This window comes from Panthera tigris, chromosome F3, assembly GCF_018350195.1.
Source record: "Panthera tigris isolate Pti1 chromosome F3, P.tigris_Pti1_mat1.1, whole genome shotgun sequence".
Classification (NCBI taxonomy): Eukaryota; Metazoa; Chordata; class Mammalia; order Carnivora; family Felidae; genus Panthera; species Panthera tigris.
The window spans coordinates 22,241,138-22,267,712 of NC_056678.1; the positions used below are offsets into that span (position 1 = coordinate 22,241,138).

A 26,575-nucleotide genomic window follows, 5' to 3' on the forward strand; every position below is an offset into this window, starting at 1 on the left:
CTACTATCAGTAGTTATACTGGATCCACAAAATGAGCTGAAGATTCTTTGGAAGAGTTTGTATGAGATGTTTAAATAGTGTTGTCCTTGAAAAAGAAACATCTGTAGATGTGGGCTAGTCTGTCAAAAAATTTTTCATTACTTACTTGTCAACACTATCGAATAAGTCTATCTAGCTTGTCTATTTCTTCTTTAGACAATTTAAGGAAATTGTATTTTTCTAGACCTTAATCAATTTTGTCTAAGTTTTCAAATATATTAAGATGCTTCTGTCAGTCTCAGCATTTTCATCTCTGCTATATCTATGGAATCCTTTTTTTAAAATGTTTTTTGAGAGAGCGCACAAGTAGGGGAAGGGCAGAGAAAGAAGGGGACAGAGGATCTGAAGCAAGCTCTGCACTGAGCAGCAAGCCCGATGCAGGGCTCAAACTCACCAACTGTGAGGTCATGACCTGCACTGAAGTCTGAAGCTCAACTGACTGAACCACCCAGGTGCCCCAAGAATCCTTTTCAATCTTTATGTTGTCTACTTGGGCCCTGTTTTCTTCTTGTTCAATTACACCAATTTTATTGTCATGAAGACAACTTTGACTTTGTGATTATTTTGTTTTCTAATTCATTGATTTCTTCCCTTGCCTGTATCTCTTTGCTTCAACATTGTTTATTCTGTTGTTCTTTTCTTAAGTTACATACTCAAGCTTTTTAAAAAATTTAAGCATTTAAAGTCATTTCCTTCAGTGCAGTTTCTGCTGTACCACCCAATTTCTCCAAACGCGGTACTTATAACTAAGTTCTAAGTATTTGTTTTTAAAACATGTAAATGTATGCTTTTTAAAAAACTTAACATTTCTTACTGATCTCAAACTTATTTCTGATTACCCATTTAATACTGACTTTTAAAACTACTGTAATTTATTTCATGGCCAATACATGGTCAACTTTCGCTAATATAAAATGCATAAGAATATTCTCTAATTGCTGATTATTTTAAATGTGTTGAATCAGTATGTTGATTGTATTATTCAAGTTTGGTTTTCCATTCATTTTTGGCTTGTTTTATTTACCAATAATTGAGAGCTGGTGAAATTTCCCACTCTGTTGTTCAAGTTGTTGGTCTAGCCCTATAATTTATGTATTTTGAGGTCATTTTATAAAGTATATGCAAATTTAAAATTGTTATTTATTTCTAGTGAATTGATCCTTTTATCATTTGGTGGCTTTCTCCATCTTTAATAATACTACCATAAAATCTAATTTGGATTTAATATCACCAAAGCTAGACAAATTTTATTTGTCTGTGTTTTCATCTTTTAAAAAACCTAGCCTACAGCTGGATTTTAAAAACTTAATCAGTCTGTTGTTGAACTGGGTTTAGTCTATTCAAGTTTAATAGTATTACTTAACTTGTTACTATGATTTTATCTATTTTGCCCTTCTCCACCCCTAATTTCTTCCTTTTGTACTGTTACTGTATTCCTATTCCATTATTTTAAACTCCTTATCCTTTGCAATGATTCATTCCCTATCTACTATTTTTAGCAGTTACACTTGAAATTTTACCATATATATTCAACATACTTTAAACAGTATCTTCAACCACTTTCTGAATAATAAAGGCACCTCAGAACACTTTAATTCTAACCACCCTCCTTCCATCTTATAAGCTACTATCCAGTTTTCAATTATATCCTATTTTAGAAGTCCACATTCATGTTGCATAAAATGTTTATTTAGTTTTACATTTTTTTTTACAGTTTTACTTCTTAAAAACACTTTTTTCATTACAACTGTTTCATATTAACAACACTTGATTTACATGTTTATCACTTTATTTGTTCACTAGTCCTTCAATTTCAGATCATCCTTACGGAATCATTTTCCTTCTTGAAGATCATCCTTTTGCAGTTTCTTTAGCGAAAGTCTGTTGATGGCAAAAATCTGTTTTTCATCAGAACATTTCAGTTTTGCTTCATATAAATTCTAAGTTGATAATTAGTTTTTCTCATAATTTTGAATCCATCATCTTTTGGGTACATTGTTGCTATTGAGAAGCCTACTAAGTATGTGACTGTCTTGCCTTCATTGGTGATCTTTTTGTCCCTTTGATTGCTTTTAAAATCTTGTATTTGGTTACCTTTTTGTTCTAATACTTTGGGTTAGGCGTGGATTTGATCCAGATATGCCTGAGATATAATACGTTTCCTGAAATCATGAAGTCATATTTTTCCAACAAATCTGGAAAATAGTTATCTTCAAATATTGCCACTCCTCCACCCCTCTCTATTCTTTCCTCGTAATACTTCTAGTCTTTGTAATTCTTCTCTCCATATCTCTTAACTTCTCTTTAATATTTTTATTTCCTCGTTCCTTGTTTCTCCTTGCTGAGCACTGGATAATTTCTTTAGAACTCACTCACAGTTTATTTATTGTGTCTTCAGTTGAGTCTAACATGATATTCAACATGCTTGAGGTTTTGGGTTTTTTTTAATTTCAAGTAACATTTTTTTCATTTTTAGCAGTTCTTTAGTTCTCATTTGTGCCTGTGGTTCCATCTTTCATAGAAGTTGGTGATGAGACCTTGGAGAACTGAATCCAAAGCTTATTATTTCTATGGGAGCTTTCTCATGCTAGCTGGTTTCGATTTGCACTGGTAATCTATACTGCTTTATCATAATCTATGGAAATCTTGAGGCTGTATCTTGCTTCTGCCAGAAGTATTTATAGGATACTATAAACTGGGTAGCAACTTCAACTGTACTGGCTAGGACAGCATGTCAGATTCATTCATCTCCTTGTTTCTAGTTGAAGGCAAATTGCATATTGGCAGTGTTGCAACTAGTATTTGCCATCTGAGTAACCACTGCCCACTTGCATGTTTAATATTCACAATTCCCAACTCAAAATGTGTTCATTTTTGTGGGGGAGTCAAAATAGAGGTATGATTCTCAGAAACTTCCCTACTGTCTTTGAGCTGATTAATGCATTCAAAAGTAGGTTTCATTCAGGATTTAGTTTTGTAGTACCTAGTCTAATGTACCACTAGAAGTAAATGTCTAATATATTAAAACATGTATGATATGCTAACCTGAGAAAGCACATGATTTATGGCAATCCTTACCAACTCAAACCTCTCTGAAAAGGTTGCCTTATCCCTTGACCAGAACTCAATCAGTATTTTGTAACTGAGTATGCCTTAGAAAGGTCCTAGAGTATGAGTTCACCTAATAGGTAGTTGCCCCACTTCTTAGAAATTTCTCCAGTTATTCTACTACTAAGATATACAGTCAACCCTGACTATTCAAGTTTTCAATATCCTGATCAATATGCAATCCAGATCAAGAGGACTAAAATCTATGAAAGTAAGCCATCATTTTGAACATTTTTAAAAATAGATAATAAGGATTTGTGACATGCAACTTCCATCTATATGCACAACTTTATTTTTGCAAGCCTGAGCCATCTATAATATAAGCAGGGCTAAATGAGGCAGCTAGTGATTTCCATTTAGTCAGAAACACACCTAGTAGGCATTATTGGCAGCAGATCTGGCTGCTACTGTCTGAAATGTAGATGGATGGTCTGCATCTTTATGATTCATAATTGTTGGTCAGTGTTCTCTGGATGATCAGGAAGCTCTTTGTGTCTCACCCTAATCACTGAAGTAGTGAAAGGAGATCCCCGCAGCAAGGACTGCAACTGCAACCGCTGCAATCACACCTACAAGTAAAACAAACACAAAACACGTGGAAATGGGATGAGCCAAAGAAAGGCTTAACTGATCCTCAGCTCTGAAATGCAGGTGACTGATGCGCCTCAACGAGACACACATGCACAAACACATATACTTCCACACACACATATATATGTACTAAAAGCCAGCAAAGTCTGAGGAGGAAAATACAGCTGTAAGTTGAACAGCTTGCCAAGGTTGAACTGGTAACCATGTACTTCACCACTTAGCAAACAAAACCCTAAAAAAAAAAAAGCATGTCTCTTTAACACATATGTACTCACCTAAGAGAAAGACTCACACATACTTGAAAAGGTTTCTTTCTTTTTTTTATTTTTAATTTTTTAATGTTTATTTATTTTTGAGAGAAAGGGAGACATAGTATGAGTGGGAGAGGAGCAGAGAGAGACAGAATCTATGCTGTCAGCACAGAGCCTGATGTGGGGCTTGACCCACGAACCATCAGATCATGATCTGAGCTGAAATCGGATGCTTAGCTGACTGAGCCACCCACGTGCCCCAAAAAGCCTTCTATAAAAATGTACACTGAATAAGTCAGTCAGAGAAAAGACAAATACCATATGATTTCACTCATATGTGGAATTTAAGAAACACAACAGATGAACATAGGGGAAGGAAAAGAAAAATAAGAAAAACAGAGCAGGAGACAAACCATAAGAGATTCTTAAATACAGAGAACAAACTGAGGGTTGCTGGAGGGGTGGTAGAGGGGGTGGGCTAAATGGGTGATGGGTACTAAAGAGAGTACTTGTTGGGATGAGTACTGGGTTTTATATGTAAGTGATGAATCACTGAATTTTATTCCTGAAACCATTATTACACTATATATTAATTGGTTGGATTTAAATAAAGTTTTAAAAAATAAATTAATTAAATAAAATAAATATGTACAATGACTTCCAAGCCATCTCATGGTAACTAGCTTAAACCATAAGAGAGCTCCAATGAGCAGTGTGTCTCAAACGTTACAAGGCAAAGTCAATTGTGTAGCTATTAAAACTACAAAAACTCAGATTCCACCATTATAAAATCTAAGAATTAGTAAGCCTGTGCTGGTAACTTTTATTTTTATTCATTTTTTTTTTCTGATAATTGTAAGTTAACCAAAACAAACTGACCAGAGAAGTCCAGACACAGACCCACACATATACACACACTTTGGTACAAGGAATTTGGGTAATCAGCTAATGAGTAAGTGACAACAAAAACAACTAAATTTCCTAACTTCTCTCAGTCAAAAGTCTTAATGCTTACAAAGCATTTTTCAAATTGGCATTCCACTTAACAGTCTACATGTTCTTCCATTAGTAAGTCTGAACAATGTTAAAGTGACTGCCACACTTCTTGGAGCCTTTAAAATTTTGAAATTCAAATGACATATCGGACAAAGGGCTAGTATCTAAAATCTATAAAAAGCTCACCAAACTCCACACCCGAAAAACAAATAACCCAGTGAAGAAATGGGCAGAAAACATGAATAGACACTTCTCTAAAGAAGATATCCGGATGGCCAACAGGCACATGAAAAGATGCTCAACGTCGCTCTTCATCAGGGAAATACAAATCAAAACCACTCAGATATCACCTCACACCAGTCAGAGTGGCCAAAATGAACAAATCAGGAGACTACAGATGCTGGTGAGGATGTGGAGAAAGGGGAACCCTCTTGCACTGTTGGTGGGAATGCAAACTGGTGCAGCCACTCTGGAAAACAGTGTGGAGGTTCCTCAAAAAATTAAAAATAGACCTACCCTATGACCCAGCAGTAGCACTGCTAGGAATTTACCCAAGGGATACAGGAGTACTGATGCATAGGGGCACTTGTACCCCAATGTTTATAGCAGCACTCTCAACAATAGCCAAAGTATGGAAAGAGCCTAAATGTCCATCAACTGATGAATGGATAAAGAAATTGTGGTTTATATACACAATGGAGTACTACATGGCAATAAGAAAGAATGAAATATGGCCCTTTGTAGCAACGTGGATGGAACTGGAGAGTGTGATGCTAAGTGAAATAAGCCATACAGAGAAAGACAGATACTATACGTGTTCACTCTTATGTGGATCCTGAGAAACTTAACAGGAACCCATGGGGGAGGGGAAGGAAAAAAAAAAAAGAGGTTAGAGTGGGAGAGAGCCAAAGGATAAGAGACTCTTAAAAACTGAGAACAAACTGAGGGTTGATGAGGGGGTGGGAGGGAAGGGAGGGTGGGTGATGGGTATTGAGCAGGGCACCTGTTGGGATGAGCACTGGGTGTTGTACGGAAACCAATTTGACAATAAATTTCATATATTTAATAAATAAATAAATAAGTAAATAAATAAATGAATAAATGAATAAATGAATAAATAAATAAAATTTTGAAATTCATTATAAATTTCCAGACTTGCATTTGACTTTTTTCATAGAATACATACCAAAATCTTCTACGATAACAGTTTTGCAAAGAACACCAGTTTGCAAAGCACTGGCCCAACTATACTAACTGAGTCCCAAAACTCAACATGTTTTTCTTCTAAAAACACCAAAAAAATTAACAGAAAGTATCATGTTCGAGGGCACTTGAGATAATGCATTATTTATAAATCTTTCCATCTCCAGGATCTAGCACTTTCCATAATACTCAAATACTCCTTAAACCAGTACTTCTAAGAAAGCAAAAATGGAATGGAAATAATTTTAAAATAATAAGAAAACTCAAAATTCAAAATATCTTTTCAATGTTATAAAAGAAATTAAATACCTATGTTTTGCTGAATTTTCAGTATTATTCTAGTTTTAATTGGTTTTTCAGGATGTTCATCATCTGTGCTGTCCAATGAAGCTTCAGTATTCACAGAGTACCTCATACAAGCTGCAAGAGGATAATAATAATTTAATAATAATCCTAAATGAGAATTACCATTTTAAAATTAATTTTAAAGAATACTATAAAGAGCATATACAACAAGCTCCATTTTCCTTCAACTTGACTTTTTTTAATAACACAATGTATTTGCTCATTATCAAATGCAGGCCAATTCAATCTCATGGAATGTATGTTAAGATGACAATTTTTAAAATCCTGTATGTAATTTTATAACTGACTGAAATCAAACAGCCATAGAGCTAGTTCTGAGTGACTCCCACAAATTATAATTCATTTACTATATGGTAGTAGAAAGAAACTGATACCAAAAATCAAACCAGATAGGAGCAGGGTAACCTTCACTCTTAAGTGGGATTAATTTCTATCGTTCTTATTGATGGTTTGACAATTAATAACTTCAAATAATTAGATATTAATAATAAAAGCAGGGATTTGCAAATTGCAGCCCATGGGCCAGACTTTATGTGCCCCACAAAGCCTAAAATATTTACTATTTGGACCTATAAAGAAAAAGTTTGCTGACTGGATCTAACCTGAAATTTGATATGTAGTTGTACCCTTTAAATTTTTTCACGTTTATTTTGCGAGAGGAGCAGAGAGTGAGGGAGAAAGAGAACTCCAAACAGGCTTCCACACTGTCAGCGCAGAGCCCGAAAGGGGCTTGAACTCACAAACCGTGAGATTATGACCTGAGCTGAAATCCAGAGTTGGATGCTTAACTGACTGAGCCACCGGGGTGCCCTGACATATAGTAGTACCCTCTTATCTGCAGATAAGTATCTTTCAGATACTTGCAGTCAACTGCAGTCCAACAGCAGATGATCTTCTGACACAGCATCAAAAGGTCAACAGTAGCCTAATCCTTGGTCACAATGCCTGCGTCATTCACCTCACTTTATCTCATGAGACATTTTATCATCTCATATCATCACAAGGGGGGAGTATAAATACAAGAAGATATTTGGAGAAAAAGAAAGAACACATGCACATAACTTCTTTAATAGTATACTGTTATGACTGTTCTATTTTATTGTTAGTTATCATTGTAAACTCTTACTGTGCCTAATTTATAAAGTAAACTTTATCACAAGTACATATACATAGGGAAAAACACAGTATAGAGAGTTTGGTACTATCTGCAGTTTCAGGCTTCTATTGGGGGTCTTAGAACTTATCCTCTGCAAATAAGAAGGGACTACTGTATTCAAGCAAAATATGATCATAAATTTGACCTTAAAACAACTCAATGCTAAGCAAGGCAACTCTTTATCCCATTTTACAGATGGAAAATAGGACCTGGGAAGTTAAGTGCATATTTGAGGGTAATGGATAGCAGACTGAGGATTCAAATACAAGTTCTCTATTTCATTATACTAGCAATTATTTATGTAGGTTGGTTTAGCTGAATTTATTTAACATTGATTAAAAAAAGTGTTTCAACTAAAGGGCCGCCTGGGTGGTTCAATCGGTTAAGCATCCGAATCCTGACTTCAGCTCAGGTCATGATCTCACAGTTCGTGGCACTGAGCCCCGCACTGGCACAGAGCCTGCCTAGGATTCTCTTTCTCCTCTCTGCCCCTCCTCCCACCTCTAACCAGAGTGCATATACTCTATCTCTCAAAGTAAATAAACTTAAAAAAAAAAAAGTGTCTGAACTAAGAACATCCTTAGAGATCACATAGACCAGTGGTTTTCATGTTTTTTCCTAGTGCTAAAGAATCTGACAGAAAATCCCAGCACGTAAAATAGATGAAAATAGAATTACGCAGCTAAAACAAGAATGGAGGGATCCTGAAGCCAGACTCCCTTCCTTCCCTCAGAGGTGGTAATCAAATGCTGTTCTATAGAGCTCTAGGGAACTATCTGAAAGCATCTGCTCCATGTTGGTACCTTTGTTTACAAAGAGAACACAGAGAGACAGTAACTACTGTTTAAATTCAAGGTAAAATAACAATGGAGTACTACGTGGCAATGAGAAAGAATGAAATATGGCCTTTTGTAGCAACGCGGATGGAACTGGAGAGTGTGATGCTAAGTGAAATAAGCCATACAGAGAAAGACAGATACCATATGTTTTCACTCTTAGGTGGATCCTGAGAAACTTAACAGAAACCCATGGGGGAGGGGAAAAAAAAAAAAAAAAAAAAGAGGTTAGAGTGGGAGAGAGCCAAAGCATAAAAGACTCTTAAAAACTGAGAACAAATTGAGGGTTGATGGGGGGAGGGAGGGAGGGGAGGGTGGGTGATGGGTATTGAGGAGGGCACCTTTTGGGATGAGCACTGGGTGTTGTATGGAAACCAATTTGACAATAAACTTCATATATTGAAAAAAAATGAATTTAAGGTAAAATAGATAATTTCCTGGATTTAAAATGTCTTTACAGACATCTTTATATCTCAATATAACAGCACAGGCTCACAAGTATGATACATAAACTTATGGAAACAGTTATTTGTGGTACCAAAATGGATGAAAGAGAAAGAAAAAAATGCCTATTTTTACCAATTTCCCATGAACATAAGTTTACTGTCATTTTCAGAAATCATCTTTAGCAACTACTTCATTACAATCTAGGCTATCACGGTTTCTTTTTTCCCTCTTCAAGCATATGATGAAAGTACTTTAAAGACAAACACAAAACCCCCTTCTCTTTTTTTTTTCTCCCATATCACATTGGTTGCAAAGGCTAACAAACTCTTATCATGAATTATCTCTAGAACCATTCAGTCTTCTATATTTCCAGTTTTCTAGTTTTCTCAAGGGCTCTAACACTTTACTTCTAGATTACATTAGCCCACCCCTAACTTTATATTTCCCCTAACTTCACCTATAGATCAAAAGGTTGAATGCACAGCACACTTTTATTCATGGTAGCACACACACACAACTCTGGCTTTTCTCTCAGTAAATAAAATAAATAATTTCTATTAGTAAATAAAATAAAAAAACTTTTTTTGGGGGGCCACTAAAATCCTTGTATCTGATAACAAATAAAAATAATGGATGAAGCAGAAATTAAACTTATTTGCTAAAGGATTTTTTTTTTACTTGAGTACTTGTATTTAAAGAGCACAAAAATGGTTTTGTCATGATGTTGCTTACGCATTTAACATTGAATTGTTACCTGCAAAAGTCATGCTCTAGTAATGTCAAATCCTCTGCACAAATAATTTACTTCTCTAAAAAAAGATATTTCATTGCTCTATTTCCATTTTGAATCTGTCATACAAAATCGTATTGCTTTGATACAAATCTGAGATCATTTACAGAAGCAGAGCCATAACAACTTATTTGTGCTTGTTTTTGGTGGGGACTTTTAGGACTTTAATTCAAATCTCAGACATTATGTCATTTTCCTAGTATCTGAAATTTAAATGCAAATAACATGATTCGATAGGAAGTTAGATCTTAATCATTCCTTAAAACCAGGTAATTTTAACTTCAGACAAGCCCCAAATTAATCATGTGAGAAAGTAGAGCAACTGTCAACAAACAAGAAAAAACAAGAGCCATAATGAATGCATGCTAAGTTATCAATGTGATCAATTTTATTCCAAGCTATTGATAGTTAGGACTGTTTAGATGCTTAAAATAAAATGTTAGGACTTGAACTCCTTAGTGGTCTTCTTCCCCATCCCTGAATACTAAAGTAATGAGGTTTCACTATAACCAGTGATGTAGTCGTAAAAATACATATTCATTAGTACTTCTCTTTCCTTCATAATTATCAATGTTTAACCAAACAACAATTAATTAGCTCTAATAAAAAGACACAATTGGCAAAGATGAGTTTCACCAGATTTTAAAGGTAGGTCTCCAAATTTTTAGCTGATACTGTAGATAAAATACATCTGAGTTATTAATATCTAGTAGGAGATGACTAACACACCTAAGAAATTCTAAAGCCACAGTTATCCCTCACCTTAAGTGAGTCATTTTTACAAACAAATTGTTCTTCATCCCTTAAGTCATTTAAAAGTATGTTATTTTAAGGTACTTACCTGGCAAAATATGTATTTCAAACATAGCAACTACTTGGCAAGTATATTATAGTATAGAAATAATAATAATCAGCAAATAATAACACCAAATACTTAGAAAATTAAGCCAGAAACTTATAACAAGTTTAACACCCCTAAATGTACAGTAATTGATTTTAATTTTTGAACTTGAACAACTGAACTCCACTTTTTATGATTTTACACAAAAACCCTAATTTCAAATATTTAGGAAAATCTATGTATACCATAAAATACTACTTTTATACTTTATGTTAACATTTTTCATTATAATTCAGAAGGTTCATTTTTTAAAAGTTTTATAATAATGCTAGTTAATATCATCTTACAGTTATGTATCTCTTTTTGTTTAGAAAGTATTTTCCCTAACATTTATATTAAATTCTCATATCAACCCCAAGAGAATCTGGGGTTCAGAGGTGAATTGTTTAAAGTCACACAGATGTAAGTGGCACACCTGGACTCAGTTAAAATATTATCTCCATAAAATTATGCATCTAATATTTTTTAGTAAACTAATAAATGAATAAATGAGTGACAAATAAATTGAGAAATAAAGAAGTGAATAAGTGAATATAGTTCTAAACCAATAGGATACTAATGAAAAAGCACTTGATTTTTCTACTAAAATGTTTGTTTTTACCCTGTCCCATAATTTGGGAATATGTTATTTTGTTATTAAATATGCTAATTACCAAATCATTCCTTCTAATTCAACAAAAACTTGATGAAGCAAAACTAATATAATTCTAGACAAGTCATATTCTTGGCCACAATACATCTGATGCTAGTGTTCAATTCCTAAAAAAAACCTAGACTTACTTTCAGGGCATTCATCATTCAAAATGAACTCAAATGTCACAGAATGAACACAAATGCTCTCAGATTTTTTCTAATCCCAGACAAGGATAATGCCTGTGCTGAATGTTCTGATAATTCTGTTCATCCCTCTATTATAGAACCAATCACCTTGTTTTAGAATAACTCATTTTTCTCTATTTCCCACTATACCATGAGCTTCTAATAGTCAGGACTATCTATTTGATCTCTAGAACCCTCATGCTTAATACATAATAGGCAATCAAAAATAATCAATCAGGGGTGCCTGGGTGGCTCAGACGGTTGAGCGTCCGACTTTTGATTTTGGCTCAGGTCACGATCCCACAGTTTGTGAGACTGAGTCCAGCATCAGGCTCCACAGTGCAGAGCCTGCTTGGAATTATCTCCCTCTCCCACTGCCCCTTCCCTGATCATGTTCTCTCTTTCTCTCTCAAGATAAATAAATTAAAAGAAAATTTTTTAAAGTAATCATTCAAACACTAATTTGGGATTTATGTACATTTCAAAAACAGTACAGACTCCGTAAACAAGCACATTTCCCATAATGAAGTAGTATCTTCAATACATCATATAATACTAGAAAAACATATAATCTAGAAATCATGAGTTTGACACAGGATACATTTAAGTATACACAGCTAAACTTTCCAAGTTGCTGTTTTGTTCCTTTGTGTTTGTAATGTTAAACTCTTCCTACTCAAGTTAATCCATCTCTATACTAGATTACCAGCATAAAAAAAAAAAAATCACATATTTTTAAATGTTCGTCTGTTTAATACGTTTAAACATGTTTAATATGTTTAAATAACATGTTTAAATATGTCTAATATGTTTCATCACATATTTTTAAATGTTTCAGGAAGCCTGCTATACACTCTTACACACTTATTTATAGATATGTTTTCATATCCTGCCTTCACTAGAAACAAAACAAAAACAAAGCAAAGCAAAACAAAACAAAAACAGCCTTCTAAAATGTAAGGTCAAATGTGAAAGTGACAGGGGAAGAAATTATGTTACATAATCAGATGCTATGGCAAATCTGTGCTCTATAAAAATAAAGTTGATCCAATGTTTGGAACTGCCTTTTTCAGCTTAGTATCCCAATTATAAGAAAGAGACAAGAAAATAGAGGCCAATATATGAAAAAGATGTTTAATAAAGTGTTCAAAAAACACTGCGACATTATGCTTAACCAAATATTAAGATAATGAATTTTAAGAAAACTTTCCATATAATAAAACAAATACCTTAAGAGCTATATATTTCCACTTATTTAAGGATGAATTTTTTTAATGAAGATCTACTTGCTAGGCTTAGAAAAATTTTAAGTATCTTAAATTTTGGTAGAATTTTCCAAGAAAACACTGACTACATGTTCATCATATGTAGAAATTAAACAGACACATTTTTAAATGTCTTGAAAATATCAAACAGAACTAGTATCAAAGAAATCTAAAGACATATTTAAGCTAGATGCCTCATAGGTAATCTTAGGAAAAGTTTAATGAGGTTCTTAAGTAACATTATATAATTACCTGTGTTTATTTCCTCTGCAATTTCCAAATCTTCTATTTGAATCATATGATCTAACATCTCTATAAAATGGTCTCTCATTTCTTCAGCTGACTCATCACCAAATTTATAATCACATAACATTATAGTGGATCCCGGAATGGGGACAAAAACTCGGTGAGGGAGGATGTGAAACTCTTTTTCAGAATCTAAATGGAGAAGGAACATTATCAATATTTAGATGGGTCTGTCACTAGGATCAGTGATATATTTTGATAAGTATATGAAAATATACACTAATAAAAACAAAACCTAAAAGGTCTTTTCATTTTCTAATTGATCTTACACAAAATTGCTCTTACTGAATTCTGCTTTACCTTAACACCCCTGGCCTCTGCAAGGGACTCCATGATGCTCCTATGAAATGTAAACTTACCCACTGCCTTCAGTGTGAAGATACTGTTAGTTATATATTCTTGTAATATCCACTGTCCTATGAAAGAATACCCAATAGAGAATTTTGTCCCTGGTCTCAGAAATAGTTGTTTTTCTTATTTCTTACTTTCTTATTGTACTTCTTACAAGCAATGGATTTTATAAAAATAGTATTTCTCTTCTTCATGTAAGTTTGGAGCCAAATTAGTGGCCCACTTACACCAAGTGTATAGGACATGATAGTACATTTCACACTAATCTTACCACTGACTTCATCTTATTAGATCTAGGCTGATTACATGTTTTATATACGAATCTTACTGTAACTTCATCCTGCTTTCTTTTTCATTTTCCCTTTACCTCATTCTTACCGCTAGTATTTATCTTGTTATCTTGTTAACTGTAATACCTTTTTGCAAACAGCCTTAAATTATCAATAGAAAAAAAATCTGGATATAAATAAACAGTATTTCATTCTTTGAATACTCACAAAGTAAAATATAATACTTCCCCTAATTTTTAATATAGTCACTGGTCTACATAAACACATAATAATTGTTTAGCTCAACACCATGATTCTAATGAACTATTAACAAAGATAGAGATACTGTGTAAAGAATGACCTCTTTTAGCAATGGATGTGATTAAATAAGCTACCAATATACAGATCAAATAGAAAACTAGGGCTCACTTTAGTAGCAATCTACATTTCCTTGTCAGGAAACTAGTAGTAGCTTTATAAAACTATAAACAGAAGATGATGAAGGTGGCCTTAAGTGTCACAGGAGATGCTATGACTTAAAAATTATGTGTTCTTACCAGATTCTGCTTATTATCTTGTTTTCATATGAGAACTGGGAGAAAAATTTTACTATTTGACCAGGCTGCCTCCTAGCTGTAATATTATATTACTGCAATTTTTACTGTAGCATGTATATTGTCCACACATTGAAATTAGGAATGTATTATTTTATTCTGGGCTATAGTTTCTTATAACAGGCTAATGTAATTAGTTAAGGCCTCAAAGGCCACTCAATTACCAGTGAAAACTTTTATTTTTATTGAAAATTTAGGAATAATATTAGATTGTAACATTACCTTCTAATACATCAAACTTAACGTATACATATCACAACTGCTATGAGAAGTAATTTTACTACTTGAACATCACCAAAAATTTCAAAACACTAGCTCACTTAATATAAAACAATATCAATGCATTTTTAAATGCTCTAAATAGAGTATTTAACTAAAGTGTGTGATAGGGTAGGTCTTTGGCATTAATGGTGAATGTATCCCTACGTCCCCAAAAATCCTAAAATTCACAGTTCAATTATAGCACAGTCTGTTGCTTAGAAAGTGAAGTAATCTGGGGCGCCTGGGTGGCGCAGTCGGTTAAGCGTCCGACTTCAGCCAGGTCACGATCTCGCGGTCTGTGAGTTCGAGCCCCGCGTCAGGCTCTGGGCTGATGGCTCGGAGCCTGGAGCCTGTTTCCGATTCTGTGTCTCCCTCTCTCTCTGCCCCTCCCCCGTTCATGCTCTGTCTCTCTCTGTCCGAAAAATAAATAAAAAACGTCGAAAAAAAAATTAAAAAAAAAAAAAGAAAGTGAAGTAATGTTTAGCACCAGGAGAGTTATTACATACACAAAGTTAAGTAGTAAAAACAAGGTCACACTGGGGCACCTGGGTGGCTCAGTAGGTTATTAAAAGTCTCTCTCTTTTTTTTTTTTAAGTTTAAAGTTTATTTCTGTCTGAGCCAGACAGAGTGCATGAGTGGGGGAGGGAGAAGGGGGGAGAGAGAGAGAAAGAGAGAGAGAAAGAGATAGATAGATAGAGAGAGAGAGAGAGAGAGAGAGAGGATCCAAGCAGCCTCCACACTGTTAGGTCAGAGCCCAACGGGAGGTTCGATCTCATGAATCATGAGATCATGACCTGAGCCAAAACCAAGATTTGGATACTTAACTGACTGAGCCACCCAGGCACCCTGCATTTGACTCTAGATTTTGGCTCAGGTCATAATCTCAGCAGTTCATGAGATTGAGCCCTGCAGTGGGTTCTGCACTGACAGTGCAGAGCCTGCTTGGGATTCTCTCTCCCTCTCTGCCCCTCCTTTGCTCTCTCTCTCAAAAACAGTAAATGAATTAAAACACACACACACACACACACACACACACACACACACACAAGGCCACACTGACATGAGGCTGATAGGCTGGTAGGCTGGGTGACTAATTGACCAGGTTTTACATACTTTACAAAACAAAAATCTCAATCCAATTGCTGCATATAAAATTCAAATTCATGTCTCAGCAAAACTATACATTATTACTAAATGGAGCTTCAGGGTTACTTGTGAAGTACAGAAAGGACAAATGTTAAATTAAATCTGGCAATTCCACCAATCTATCATACTACGGATATAAAAGAGATAATTAGTCCACCAAACCTAATATACTAGCTATCAGTAGTCCTAAAAGAAGTTAGTTATACAGAGAAGATTTTCCTATAAACATAAAAATATTCCCTTAACAAGCTAATGTACATGTTTCATTTAGATACATATTCAACTGTGAATTGCAAATGCACTCACACCTGAATGGTTGGAAGGTAGAGAAAAGTGTGTAACTTCAAAAAGCATACTCAATATTATAATTCTTTTGAGTAAAAAAAAAAATATTATTAACACAAATTACATAAATGGTATAGTTTATATTTCTCAAAAGATGGAATAATTATAAAAGGTTAAGACAGAATGACCCAGTCTTTTTCAAATCTAATAAAGTTTGTTATAGTAATAATGAGAAGTATATAAATTAGTATACAAAAAAACTTAGGAGAGATCAACTGCATATATACTACAAATTAATACCTACTAAAAATTTATCATATAATACTTAACACTAATAAATATTTTGTTTTGGATAATTTTTTTTAAACACCAGATATTAATTTAATAATATTAGCTTTAAAATGTTAATACAGTTTACCCATTCTGGCAGAAATTCATGCAGAGTTTACAAAAAAATCCTCCCTTAGATTTTAAAAATGTTGACAGATTTGCTATTATAAGGTGTGTCAAACATTTTTTTGGGGGGTGGCAACTGAAAAATTGTCATTTGCTAAAAAAAGTAAAAGATGCCATATCGTTGTAAAAGACAGATATAAGTAGTTACAAAAGATAACATATCTATTACATTTTGACATCCTATTACTGTATTGATAACACACACATAAAAAGTTCTTAATTTTATACTCATAACTTTTTTTTCTGGAACTTCATTCAAAAGCAGATCCTCAAATAGTATTTCACAACGATCTGCAACTGTATTCAATATATCTCTCTTCATTGCCTATAAAAAAAAAAATCACAATAAGAAATGAAATCCGTGACTTTAGATTTGCATTATTTTATTACCACTCCCCCCCCAACATAGTTGTCCTCCCTGTATAATCATGTTCACTACAATAATTGGTGGTACATCATCTCATTTTTGTTAAAGTTTATTTATTTGAGTGAGAGAGAGAGAGATAGAGAGCAAGCTCAGGGGAGGGGCAGAGAGAGAATCCCAATCGCTGATAGTGTGGAGTCTGATGTGGGGCTGGCTCCATGCCACAAACAATGAAATCATGACCTGAGCCCAAATCAAGTCACTTAAGTGACTGAGTCACCCAGGCGCCCCACATCATTCCATTTTTTTAATATCCATTGCTTTAACATGATTAACACATTAACAGTTTAACAGCACATTTGCCTAGCCTTCATTTAAATAATTAATTAAAACCAAATAAATGAATGAAATTTTGTGTCTAAACAAATAAAGCTAGTGTTCCAAATTAGGAAATGTATAATTATAACAAAAGTGCCAGTCATCATTTTTAAAATTTCTGAATTATCCAGATTATAGAATACTAGGTAATAGTATTTCCAATGAATACTTTTCCTGTTATTTATAAAGTTTAACTTCCTTCTGAAGAGATAATTTCAAATGTACTACTATATTAAAACTGTGGATCACTGAATAAATATGTATAATCATCACTTTAAAAAAAGGCATAGACCAGATATCCTACAGATGAAAATCTTGGGACCAACGACATGGTACATTTGGATTAGCTAAGAGATTTGACCTTTATCAGTTAAAATCAAATTAATAATTATGAAATCGGAGACTGAAATAAGATTTTAGGATTTTTGAATAGTTATGTTAACATGCTTCTGTTTTTCATACAGCAGTTATTCCTTCTGTACCTGCACAGCATCTTTAACCTTGGGTTTACTGCTATGAATATAAGCTCTGCATTTCACGGCACCCTTAAGGTTTACCGAGCCACTGCAGATCTGGACTGTGGCTGTGGATCTGCGGTCTGAATTCAGAAGCTGAAAGACAAAATCTATTTAAGTTCTAAGAGCCAATAATTATTAACTATATGAAACATTTAAACATTATATAACCATTTCATGAAGTGACTGAACCAAGTGTTTGAAAATATCTTCCATAAATTACTAAAAGGCCTTCACATTCCTTATTAAATTATATATTATTTTCTGAGTATTTTAAATGTACTCTGAAGTAAAACACAACCCCCAAAATGGGACACAGTAAAAATGAAAATTCTAAGTATACCTGGAATAAATAGGGGCAATTCTGAAGAACAAACACAAATCATGTAACTTGTGAATAGTGCTATGCGCCTCTGCAATAATAATAATAATAATAATAATCAGGAAAAAAGGAGGAAAAATGGTGAAGAAACTGAAAGACATGACTATGTAGCTACTGAGAGCACATGAATAGTTAATGTCTAATGTAATTCAGGCAAAGTTAGTTTGGGGTTTTTTTGCGTGTGTTTTTTAAAGAATTTAAAGTTAATACAGTCAAGGTCTTATTGGTAAAAAATCTGTCATAAACCAAAAAATTCAAAATGTTCCAGGACTGGTTAAAACAAAGTTTATCCTCAAACCAAGCAGCAGGGTGATAATGCTCATACTGTACCTGGAATAAGCCTATGATACTTGTAGAGATCATTGATATATCAATAAGGTGAGGGTGGAGGAGGAATACTGGGCTTCCTTTATCCACTACACAGAACTTTACTACAAATGAAACTATTCCATTTTGGAACATAATGCCCTTTTTTATGTATTTAATATCTAATTTATATGTCTTACAATATACAACACATTTTTATTAAAAAAAATTTTTTTTAACGTTTATTTATTTTTGAGACAGAGAGAGACAGAGTATGAACAGGGGAGGGTCAGAGAGAGGGAGACACAGAATCTAAAACAGGCTCCAGGCTCTGAGCTGTCAGCACAGAGCCCGACGCAGGGCTCGAACTCACAGACTGCGAGATCATGACCTGAGCCGAAGTCGGCCGCCCAACCGACTGAGCCACCCAGGCGCCCCTATACAACACATTCTTAACATATACATGTATAAATTAGGGCACTGTTTTCCACAAAGTACTAGACTATATATAAAAGACTACACACACACACACACACACACACACACACATACACAGATGGAGGAGAGTTTTCAAAAGATATAAGGACTAACTCCTTTTTGGTGGAAATGTACGTGTATGCTACAAAGATCAACAACTTTTGGTTTCTTTGGACTCAGGAACAAACTAGCTTAAAAAGAGACTCTGGGAACCTAACTTGGTCATAACTGGAGGAATTTTTGTGACACTGATATGGTATTTTGGAAAAGAAGAAGATCCATCTGGTTATGGTGACCAAGAACTTTACAGAAGTGGTGGTAGCATTTGGGGTAGATCTTAAAGTATGGATAGGATTCTGACTGCCTGAATGACAGAGAAACGACTGTACTGGCCAAGACACATGGCTCAGAAAATAAACAGAATTTTAAAGGCACAGAAAGCAAACCTCTGAAACTTTTCTAACTAGTCAGTATAGAGCAATGAAGGAATTTAAAACAAGGAGATTATTAACACAATCAGTGCCTAACCCTTATATACACTCAACAAATATTTTGTGAAAAAAAAACCTAACAAGTAAGACTTTAGATACAACTATTCCATTTAGGAACACAATGCCTTATTTTATATATTTAATATCTAATGTATATGTTTTACATATCTAGTAAAAAGCATACAGGTACAGGAATAGCTTTAAAACAAGGGACACTTCTAACCTCAAAGGTACTAACAAGAGAAATTGAGAACTATGTTGATTGGCATTAAGTCCAATGACAATCTAGTAAATGCTCTATTGCTAAACACAGAGAAGGAAAAGAAAGGAAAACAGCCTCCTATGAAAATTACTTTTAAGTCTATTTTACTTAGGTAAAATAACATACAATAAAAAAAATATCCTGTTCTACATGCATACTTTTAGGAATAATTAATGGCTTTAACTTTTTATTCTTCAAGATATCCAATTCTCAACTTCTGAAAAGAAGAGGTGTGTAATTTAAAACAACCATATAAAAATATAAAAATTGCTAATGCTGTGTGATTTTTAACAAATCAGAGGCAGTATAAATATACTTCAAAATGAAGTATATGACAACTCTTGGAACATCTCTGCACACATCATTTTAAGTTGTTAAGAACTACAACTTTGCTTATAAAACCTATAACCCAAAATATCACACACGTATGTATGTGTATGTACGTATATGTTATACATGTATATGTACTATACGTATACGTACACTATACGTATATATATGTGTATATATATACATATATATATATAAAATACATACATAAATTGCTATCTACTTGATGCTAAAATTTTAACAGCCTTGAGGCAAAACACCAAAATAGGTTTCATTAAAATAATGTTTCTGGTAAATAAATTTCCTAGAACTGGACATTTTGTACACCTTATGTTTCTAAAGTTCTTTAATTCTCTAATTATAAAAACCAGAACAATTTCATTATGATTATTCTAAGAAATAATGTATTTTGATTAGATAAGTAGTATTTTAAAATATTTACCAAATGTGTTAGCACTTTGACATCAAAACAATGACTAGTCGCTTGAACATTTCCTCTAGAAGATTTTTTCTGAAAAAACACAAAAGTTAAAAAACTTGATTATTGAGATCTGAGTGGAATATAAAAGATAATTTAGGAGCCATCCTACATATTCTAAGTAATTTAGAGGAAAAGAAAGTCTTATTATTTGTTTCATATTAGCTTTTTCTATAGATATGTTACTTTGTGTATTCTCTATCAATCAATGTATATTCTTAAAAACCACTAATTCCCTACTTTTGTTTCTCTAAAGCAACAATTGGCAAACTATGGCCTATGGGTCAAGTCTAGACTCCCTCTCGTCTTTGTAAATACAGAATACAATCAAGATCATTCATTTACATGTTATCCATGGCTGCTTTCATGCTACAACAGCAGAGGTGAATAGCTGCCAGAGACCATGTCGCCGACAATGTCTAATATATCTACTATTTGGTTTTTTACAAAAAGTTCACTGACCCTTGCACTAAAGGGGGAAATTACCAAAGTTTCTCCTCAGATCAAAGCTATTTTAGAAGTTTGTACAGATTCCTTCTACAAAATGGCCAAACTTAGTCTTTAAACTGCTATCAAAGTAGAACATGTACCTTTAGTTTCTTGTCTTTTTTTTTTTTTTTTTTTTTTTTTTTATGTACCTTTAGTTTTAAGCAAGCAGTTTACAATTTGGAAATCAGAATTTAGATGACATGTACTTCTTCAGATTTCAGGATCCAATTAATTCAGAAATAATCTCCCATAATTTTCTGAAAAAACATTTATTTGCTTTACTTTAAAAAACCTTAGAGGGCACCTGGGTGGCTCAGTTGGTTGCCTGTCCAACTTCGGCTCAGGTCATAATCTCAGTTTGTGAGTTCGAGCCCTGCATCAGGCTCTGTGCCGACAGCTCAGAACCTGGAGCCTACTTCCAATTCTGTGTCTCCCTTTCTCTCTCTGCCCCTCCCCTGCTCGTGCTCTGTCTCTCTTGCTCTCAAAAATAAATAAACATTAAAAAAAATGAAAAAAAAAAAAAACAACCAAAAGACCTTAGAAATAAGAAGTAGATGGAAACTGTTTTCATGAAGGCAAGAACTAAAGATGTCATTTTTAATTTTTCCTTAAGTACAAATAATTTCATAAGATGATTTTCTCTCAACTCACCTGCCTTTCCAACAGGTCACAATCTTCATCTTTAACTTGTCCATTAATCAAATAAACACCATTTTCTATTTGCTTGGCCCAGCGTACAAGTCCATTCTTAAAAAAAATATAACATGGATATCTTTCAGATATAATGCCATCTCAATTAAACTCCCTAGAGTCTACTTTTTTCCCACCTGATACACTGAAATGTTAATGTGGTAATCAGTAGTGTGGTATTTATTTATTTCTTGAGTTAACATTTTGCCATTTTTGCTTTGTATATTAAAAAAATTGTTTTTCAGTATAGCTGACACAAAACATTACACTAGTTTCAGGCATACAACATAGTGACCCAACTTCTTTATATGTTATGCTATGCCTACAAGTGTAGCTACCATCTGTCACCATACAACACTATTACAGTATCACTGATTATATCCCTGTGCTGTGTCTTTATTCAGTCTCATAAACAACAAAAAAAGTATATCCCCCAATTTTTAGCACCTTACTCCTATTTAATAATAGTTTTTCTAAACTTTATCCCAAACTAACATTCATATCACAGACTTAGAAGGCTTAATAATTACATGACCACAGTCAAATAAAATTCAGTAATGCTCATTATCTTAAAAAAGTGAGAAAAGAGAAAGAACCTCAAGAACAAATATATAAGGGAGTATAAAAGGGGAAAAAATAAGCAAGGTCCATCTGCTTCCTTCAACAGAAAGAAGAGAGATGAGACATGAACAAAAGAATGGTACAGATATACAAAAAAGGACTGGAAAGGAGAAAACAAAACTAAAGACCAAACAATATACCTTTTAAATAATTGTATTTTATGTAACTGTATTTTACAATGTACTTAACTACATATTAATTAACAAATATTTACGGAGCACCTATTATGCTAAATGTGTTACCATTATGATGCTGTCCTATCTCTAAATTTCTAATCTGGCTGGGGAAATAAATTAGTCACTCATAATATCGTTATAATTAGTATGCAATTTATGAGGATCATAAAATGAATGGCTCAGACAACCAGAAAAACAGCAGATTATCTATTCAGCAATCACTAAAGAAAATTCATTTGCCTTAATACCTTTGTATTTTTCTCCAAAGTATAGCTGACTGAAGTAGTAGACAGCGGGATGTGAATATTAATATGAACTGTACACTCTAAAGAAAGCCATGAAGTTGATAGTCCATTTTGATACTTCCAATCTGCTGGTTTTGCTGAACTCTTTAGCAGTGGGGAAAGTAAAAAACAAAACAAAACATAAAATATGTGATTTAGGTAAAATATATCGAACAATAAAACATCATAAAACGTACAACATAATAACTCACACAAACTGCTAACATATTGGCCAACTTCTTTCATCAAAGGGCAATAGGTTAAACTAAACGGAAATGAAGCATGCATTAAGTTCACTATTCTTCAGCACATTCCAGACAGCCTTGGCAGCTCCATCCCCCAGTGGTGGGTTGAAAAAGAATCAGATAGTTCATGGGTAGAATTCTGACAAGTCCTCTGGTTCTTCTCACCTGTAGCTTCAATAGTATCAATTCTGAAGCTTATGATGCAGAGCAAATAATCACTGAGCAACTGACTATTAGGTGTCAGATGTTCTCCTTTCTGTCCTATACCTTGCTAACAGAAAACTGCAAAGTTACTTTTTCACACTGCTTTTAGACATCTTAGCAAAATGTCAGTCTGGATTCTGCTAGTAGGTAGCTTGCTTACTAGGCAATATAGGTAGCTACCAAAAGCCCAGATACTTTTACTACCAGCCACTCAAATAGAATACTAAATATATAAGTAGGTAGGGGAAGCTTAAGAAAAATATTTTAACAATGGAAAAAAACTAAATTTTCCTTATTTGTAATGAAATTAATCACATTTCAAAATAAACAACTGTAGTTGGCTGTGAACATCAATAGGAAGTGAAATCATGGAAAATTATTAAAACTAAATATTTAGTATTATTTTTAAAATAATTTGCAATACAAAAATCTTTAAAGAGGTATTTTTCTTACCTTTGGATCATGGATATCATAAGTTCTACAAAATATTCTTTACTGGTTAAGGGTAGAAATGACCAAAAAAGATAATTCATTCTTATTAATCAAAAGAAAATAAACCATCAAAAAATAAAAATAAAGTGCATGCATCCAAGAGTTTTTAACAAAATCAGACTACTTTATATACTGAAATATATACACATATATGTTTGCACATATACATCTTGTAACTAAACATATAAAAATATCCATATTTTGTATAAATTTATATAAACACAAAAATCGTTCTGATTATGATACCTATGATGCTGTAAACTATTTCCTATTGCTTAAAATCCTGCCAATCACAATGAACAGAATGCAAGCACTTGCAGAATTTTCCTTAAATACACACCCTCTATAATAGGAGTGCTGCTTTACATGGACTCAAGTCGAAAATGTTTACTGAGTCAAAGGTCCTGTGCATGAAACTTTTAATTACCAAAGGCATTGTAAACTCAGCTTCGGCAGGAATGATCACTTCTTGAATTTTGCCTTTTCCACGTCCTAATTCACTAGGCCCTTGCGCTGCTTAGCTCCCTTGGTGTGGCTGCCTCTTGCTTGGGAGGTACCCTTGCTCTGACAAGATGTAGAGAAAAAGAAGCTAAGGAGCCCCTAAAGTGGCTTTTAGTGTCACTTGATGTTGGCTAAAGACATAATAATTACTTGGATGTTCTACACTGTCCAAATCAGTGTATCTGTGCTTTGAACTGACCATTCTGAACTGGGGGTGAAAATTTACCATGATAAAAGAATTACTTTGCCTCAGCTGTAAGTTGGGCTTCTACCTCTCTGTATGGGACCTACTGAGCTTCAATGTACAGGGGTAGTTAGCAGTTAATGAGCTCAGAATCCCCAGTTCTTCCCACCTTTCTCAAAGTCTTTAATAATCCAAGACATGATTAACAACAATTACTACCATAATTACTATCGGCAGTCCTAATTATGTGTTATATACAGGAAAAGCTTACAAGTTATGCCTGTTTTTTAAATGATGATTTAAATCAACAGGAAACTACTTGCAGGAACATTATTTTGGTCTCATATATTTTAAAATACAAACACCTATACAAAAGATACTTTTTTGTAGAAGAGCAAACGTGAAGTGTCACTCGTTCTGAGACTTCCTCTTCTGTGAAATTCCACAGTCTCCTTTTATTCATAGATTTTTCCATAGCAAATACTAGCTGAAAGAGAGGAAAACATCAACTGAATGCAAAATAAGAGAACAAAAATGAGTGCCGAAAAAGATAATTATAATGTCCCTAGGCTCCCAATTAGCTTTAAAATTCCATGATTCTATCGTTAAATTTTTTTGTCTTCAAAAAAGTGACTGAATATTAACCTTTTGGATTCCATTTTTAGGGATGTATAAAATTTGGGTTTTAAATATAAACATACAATTCACTGTCATTAATCAACTGGACATGAGAAATTAATTTGGGGCAATTAACATTTAAGTATAGAATAAATACTTCATTTTAATTAGAATCAGAAATGGCAAGTGATTTTTAACCTATAAAAATGAAGCATGTCACCCATTTGGGATTTCTTATTTAAATGTCACAAAAGATGTAAGGCACTACATAAGTACACATAAAATATACTAATAACATAAAAGTAAAAAAAAAAAAAAAATTAGAAACAGTGACATGTATTTATGCCAAAATAAGAATTTTAAAAATACATACTTGATATGAAAGGGGTCATAAATGTGACTCAAAGCTTCCTAACAGTAATGTGCACAGACCAATCTAATCTGTTACCTAATTCACATGGTCCATAAACTGAACACAACTGTTGAGAAGAGGCACAACTTTCTTGATAATGAAGAAATTTCTTCAAAGATGATAGTATGTAATATAACAAAGATCTCAACAAAGACCTTATGGAAGACACAAGTTTTATAAGGTTATTTCTTACAAATTGCCTCAATAAGGGCAATAGAAACAAAGTTAGGAAACTGATACTCCATCATTTCTGAAATACAGCATTTCTAAAGTCTTACTTCCTTCTTAGGAACAAAAATAATACAAAAGTAAAAGGAAAGAGGACCACCACTATCTCTCTAGCTCTGAGCCCAAGTTCACCTTATTCAATCCAGTGCCAACCACAAAAGGATGCACAACAAATGCAATTAAAAATGTCTAGACTTATACTTCAAAATGTCAAAAAGGATAAACAACTGTGAAAGGTACATTTATTTTAAATGGAAAAAACAGCAGAAAGTTGAGTAACTTGCCAGGGGAGGGGAATATCTCCATTTTCTTCCCTTTTTCCTTTAGGTACAAAGATTTAATACCGGACATTTGAGAGGAGAGAAGATTACAAAACTGAAGAGTCTGTAGCATCTGTGATTCTTATTGGCTGCACACTTTTTTACTAGGAAACGTTTTTTGGAGATTCTGTGGGGTTTTGCATTTATCAAGATTATAGGGTCCCCTTCTCTTTTGGGGTGGGAAAGAACTTTATGAAGACTCATTTGGATCCTGAGTGCTAAAAGAGATGAAAGGTGCCTGTACAGAGTTTGCTTTAGATTTGGGCTTAAGGGAAAACAGCTTGTGGACCTTCATAATTAATTATGGACTATGTTACCCAACTCACTGATATAGGAATAAAACAAAAAGGAGGGGACTAATGATAGTCCTGATTAAGTATCTGATAGTCCAGAATAAGTATCTGATTATGTTTTACTCTCAGAATCTTGAGAAAATTAACACATGAAGAATCACAAAACCTATTAATTTCACATTATAGCAATCACTTGGAACTAAAAGGAAGTTAAGCTAATAGGTTTAATTTTAAAGATAATTTTTTACTATCATGAGACAAGTCATAGTGGTTTAACAAGTACTGTCCAATAGTAGTACTCTGCTAGAACATCCATTTAGTTCCAAGTGATTGAGGAGGGCACTTGTTGGGATGAGCACTGGGTGTTACAGGTAAGCGA

At 33.7% G+C, this 26,575-nt stretch overlaps 1 protein-coding gene across 3 annotated transcripts in view; it reads right to left on the reverse strand.

Moving 5' to 3' along the window:
• Positions 1 to 26,575, reverse strand: part of ODR4 (odr-4 GPCR localization factor homolog) — an 80,657-nt gene that overhangs the window by 43,926 nt on the left and 10,156 nt on the right. Inside the window, exons 5-14 of one of the 3 annotated variants that reach the window (XR_006214166.1) lie at positions 24,706 to 24,812; positions 23,602 to 23,638; positions 22,664 to 22,804; positions 21,580 to 21,675; positions 20,404 to 20,472; positions 17,681 to 17,809; positions 16,691 to 16,781; positions 13,021 to 13,206; positions 6,498 to 6,608; positions 3,520 to 3,716 (exon numbers count right to left, since the gene is read on the reverse strand). Coding sequence is in view for 2 of the 3 variants with exons in the window: in XM_007096237.3 (XP_007096299.2) it covers positions 3,649 to 3,716; positions 6,498 to 6,608; positions 13,021 to 13,206; positions 16,691 to 16,781; positions 17,681 to 17,809; positions 20,404 to 20,472; positions 21,580 to 21,675; positions 22,664 to 22,804; positions 23,602 to 23,638; positions 24,706 to 24,812 (1,035 nt within the window). In the remaining variant the exon portion in view is untranslated. Of the gene's footprint in view, positions 1 to 1,729; positions 3,717 to 6,497; positions 6,609 to 13,020; positions 13,207 to 16,690; positions 16,782 to 17,680; positions 17,810 to 20,403; positions 20,473 to 21,579; positions 21,676 to 22,663; positions 22,805 to 23,601; positions 23,639 to 24,705; positions 24,813 to 26,575 lie in introns of those variants that run through there. The other 2 variants (XM_007096237.3, XM_015543849.2) reach the window with 2 other exon arrangements.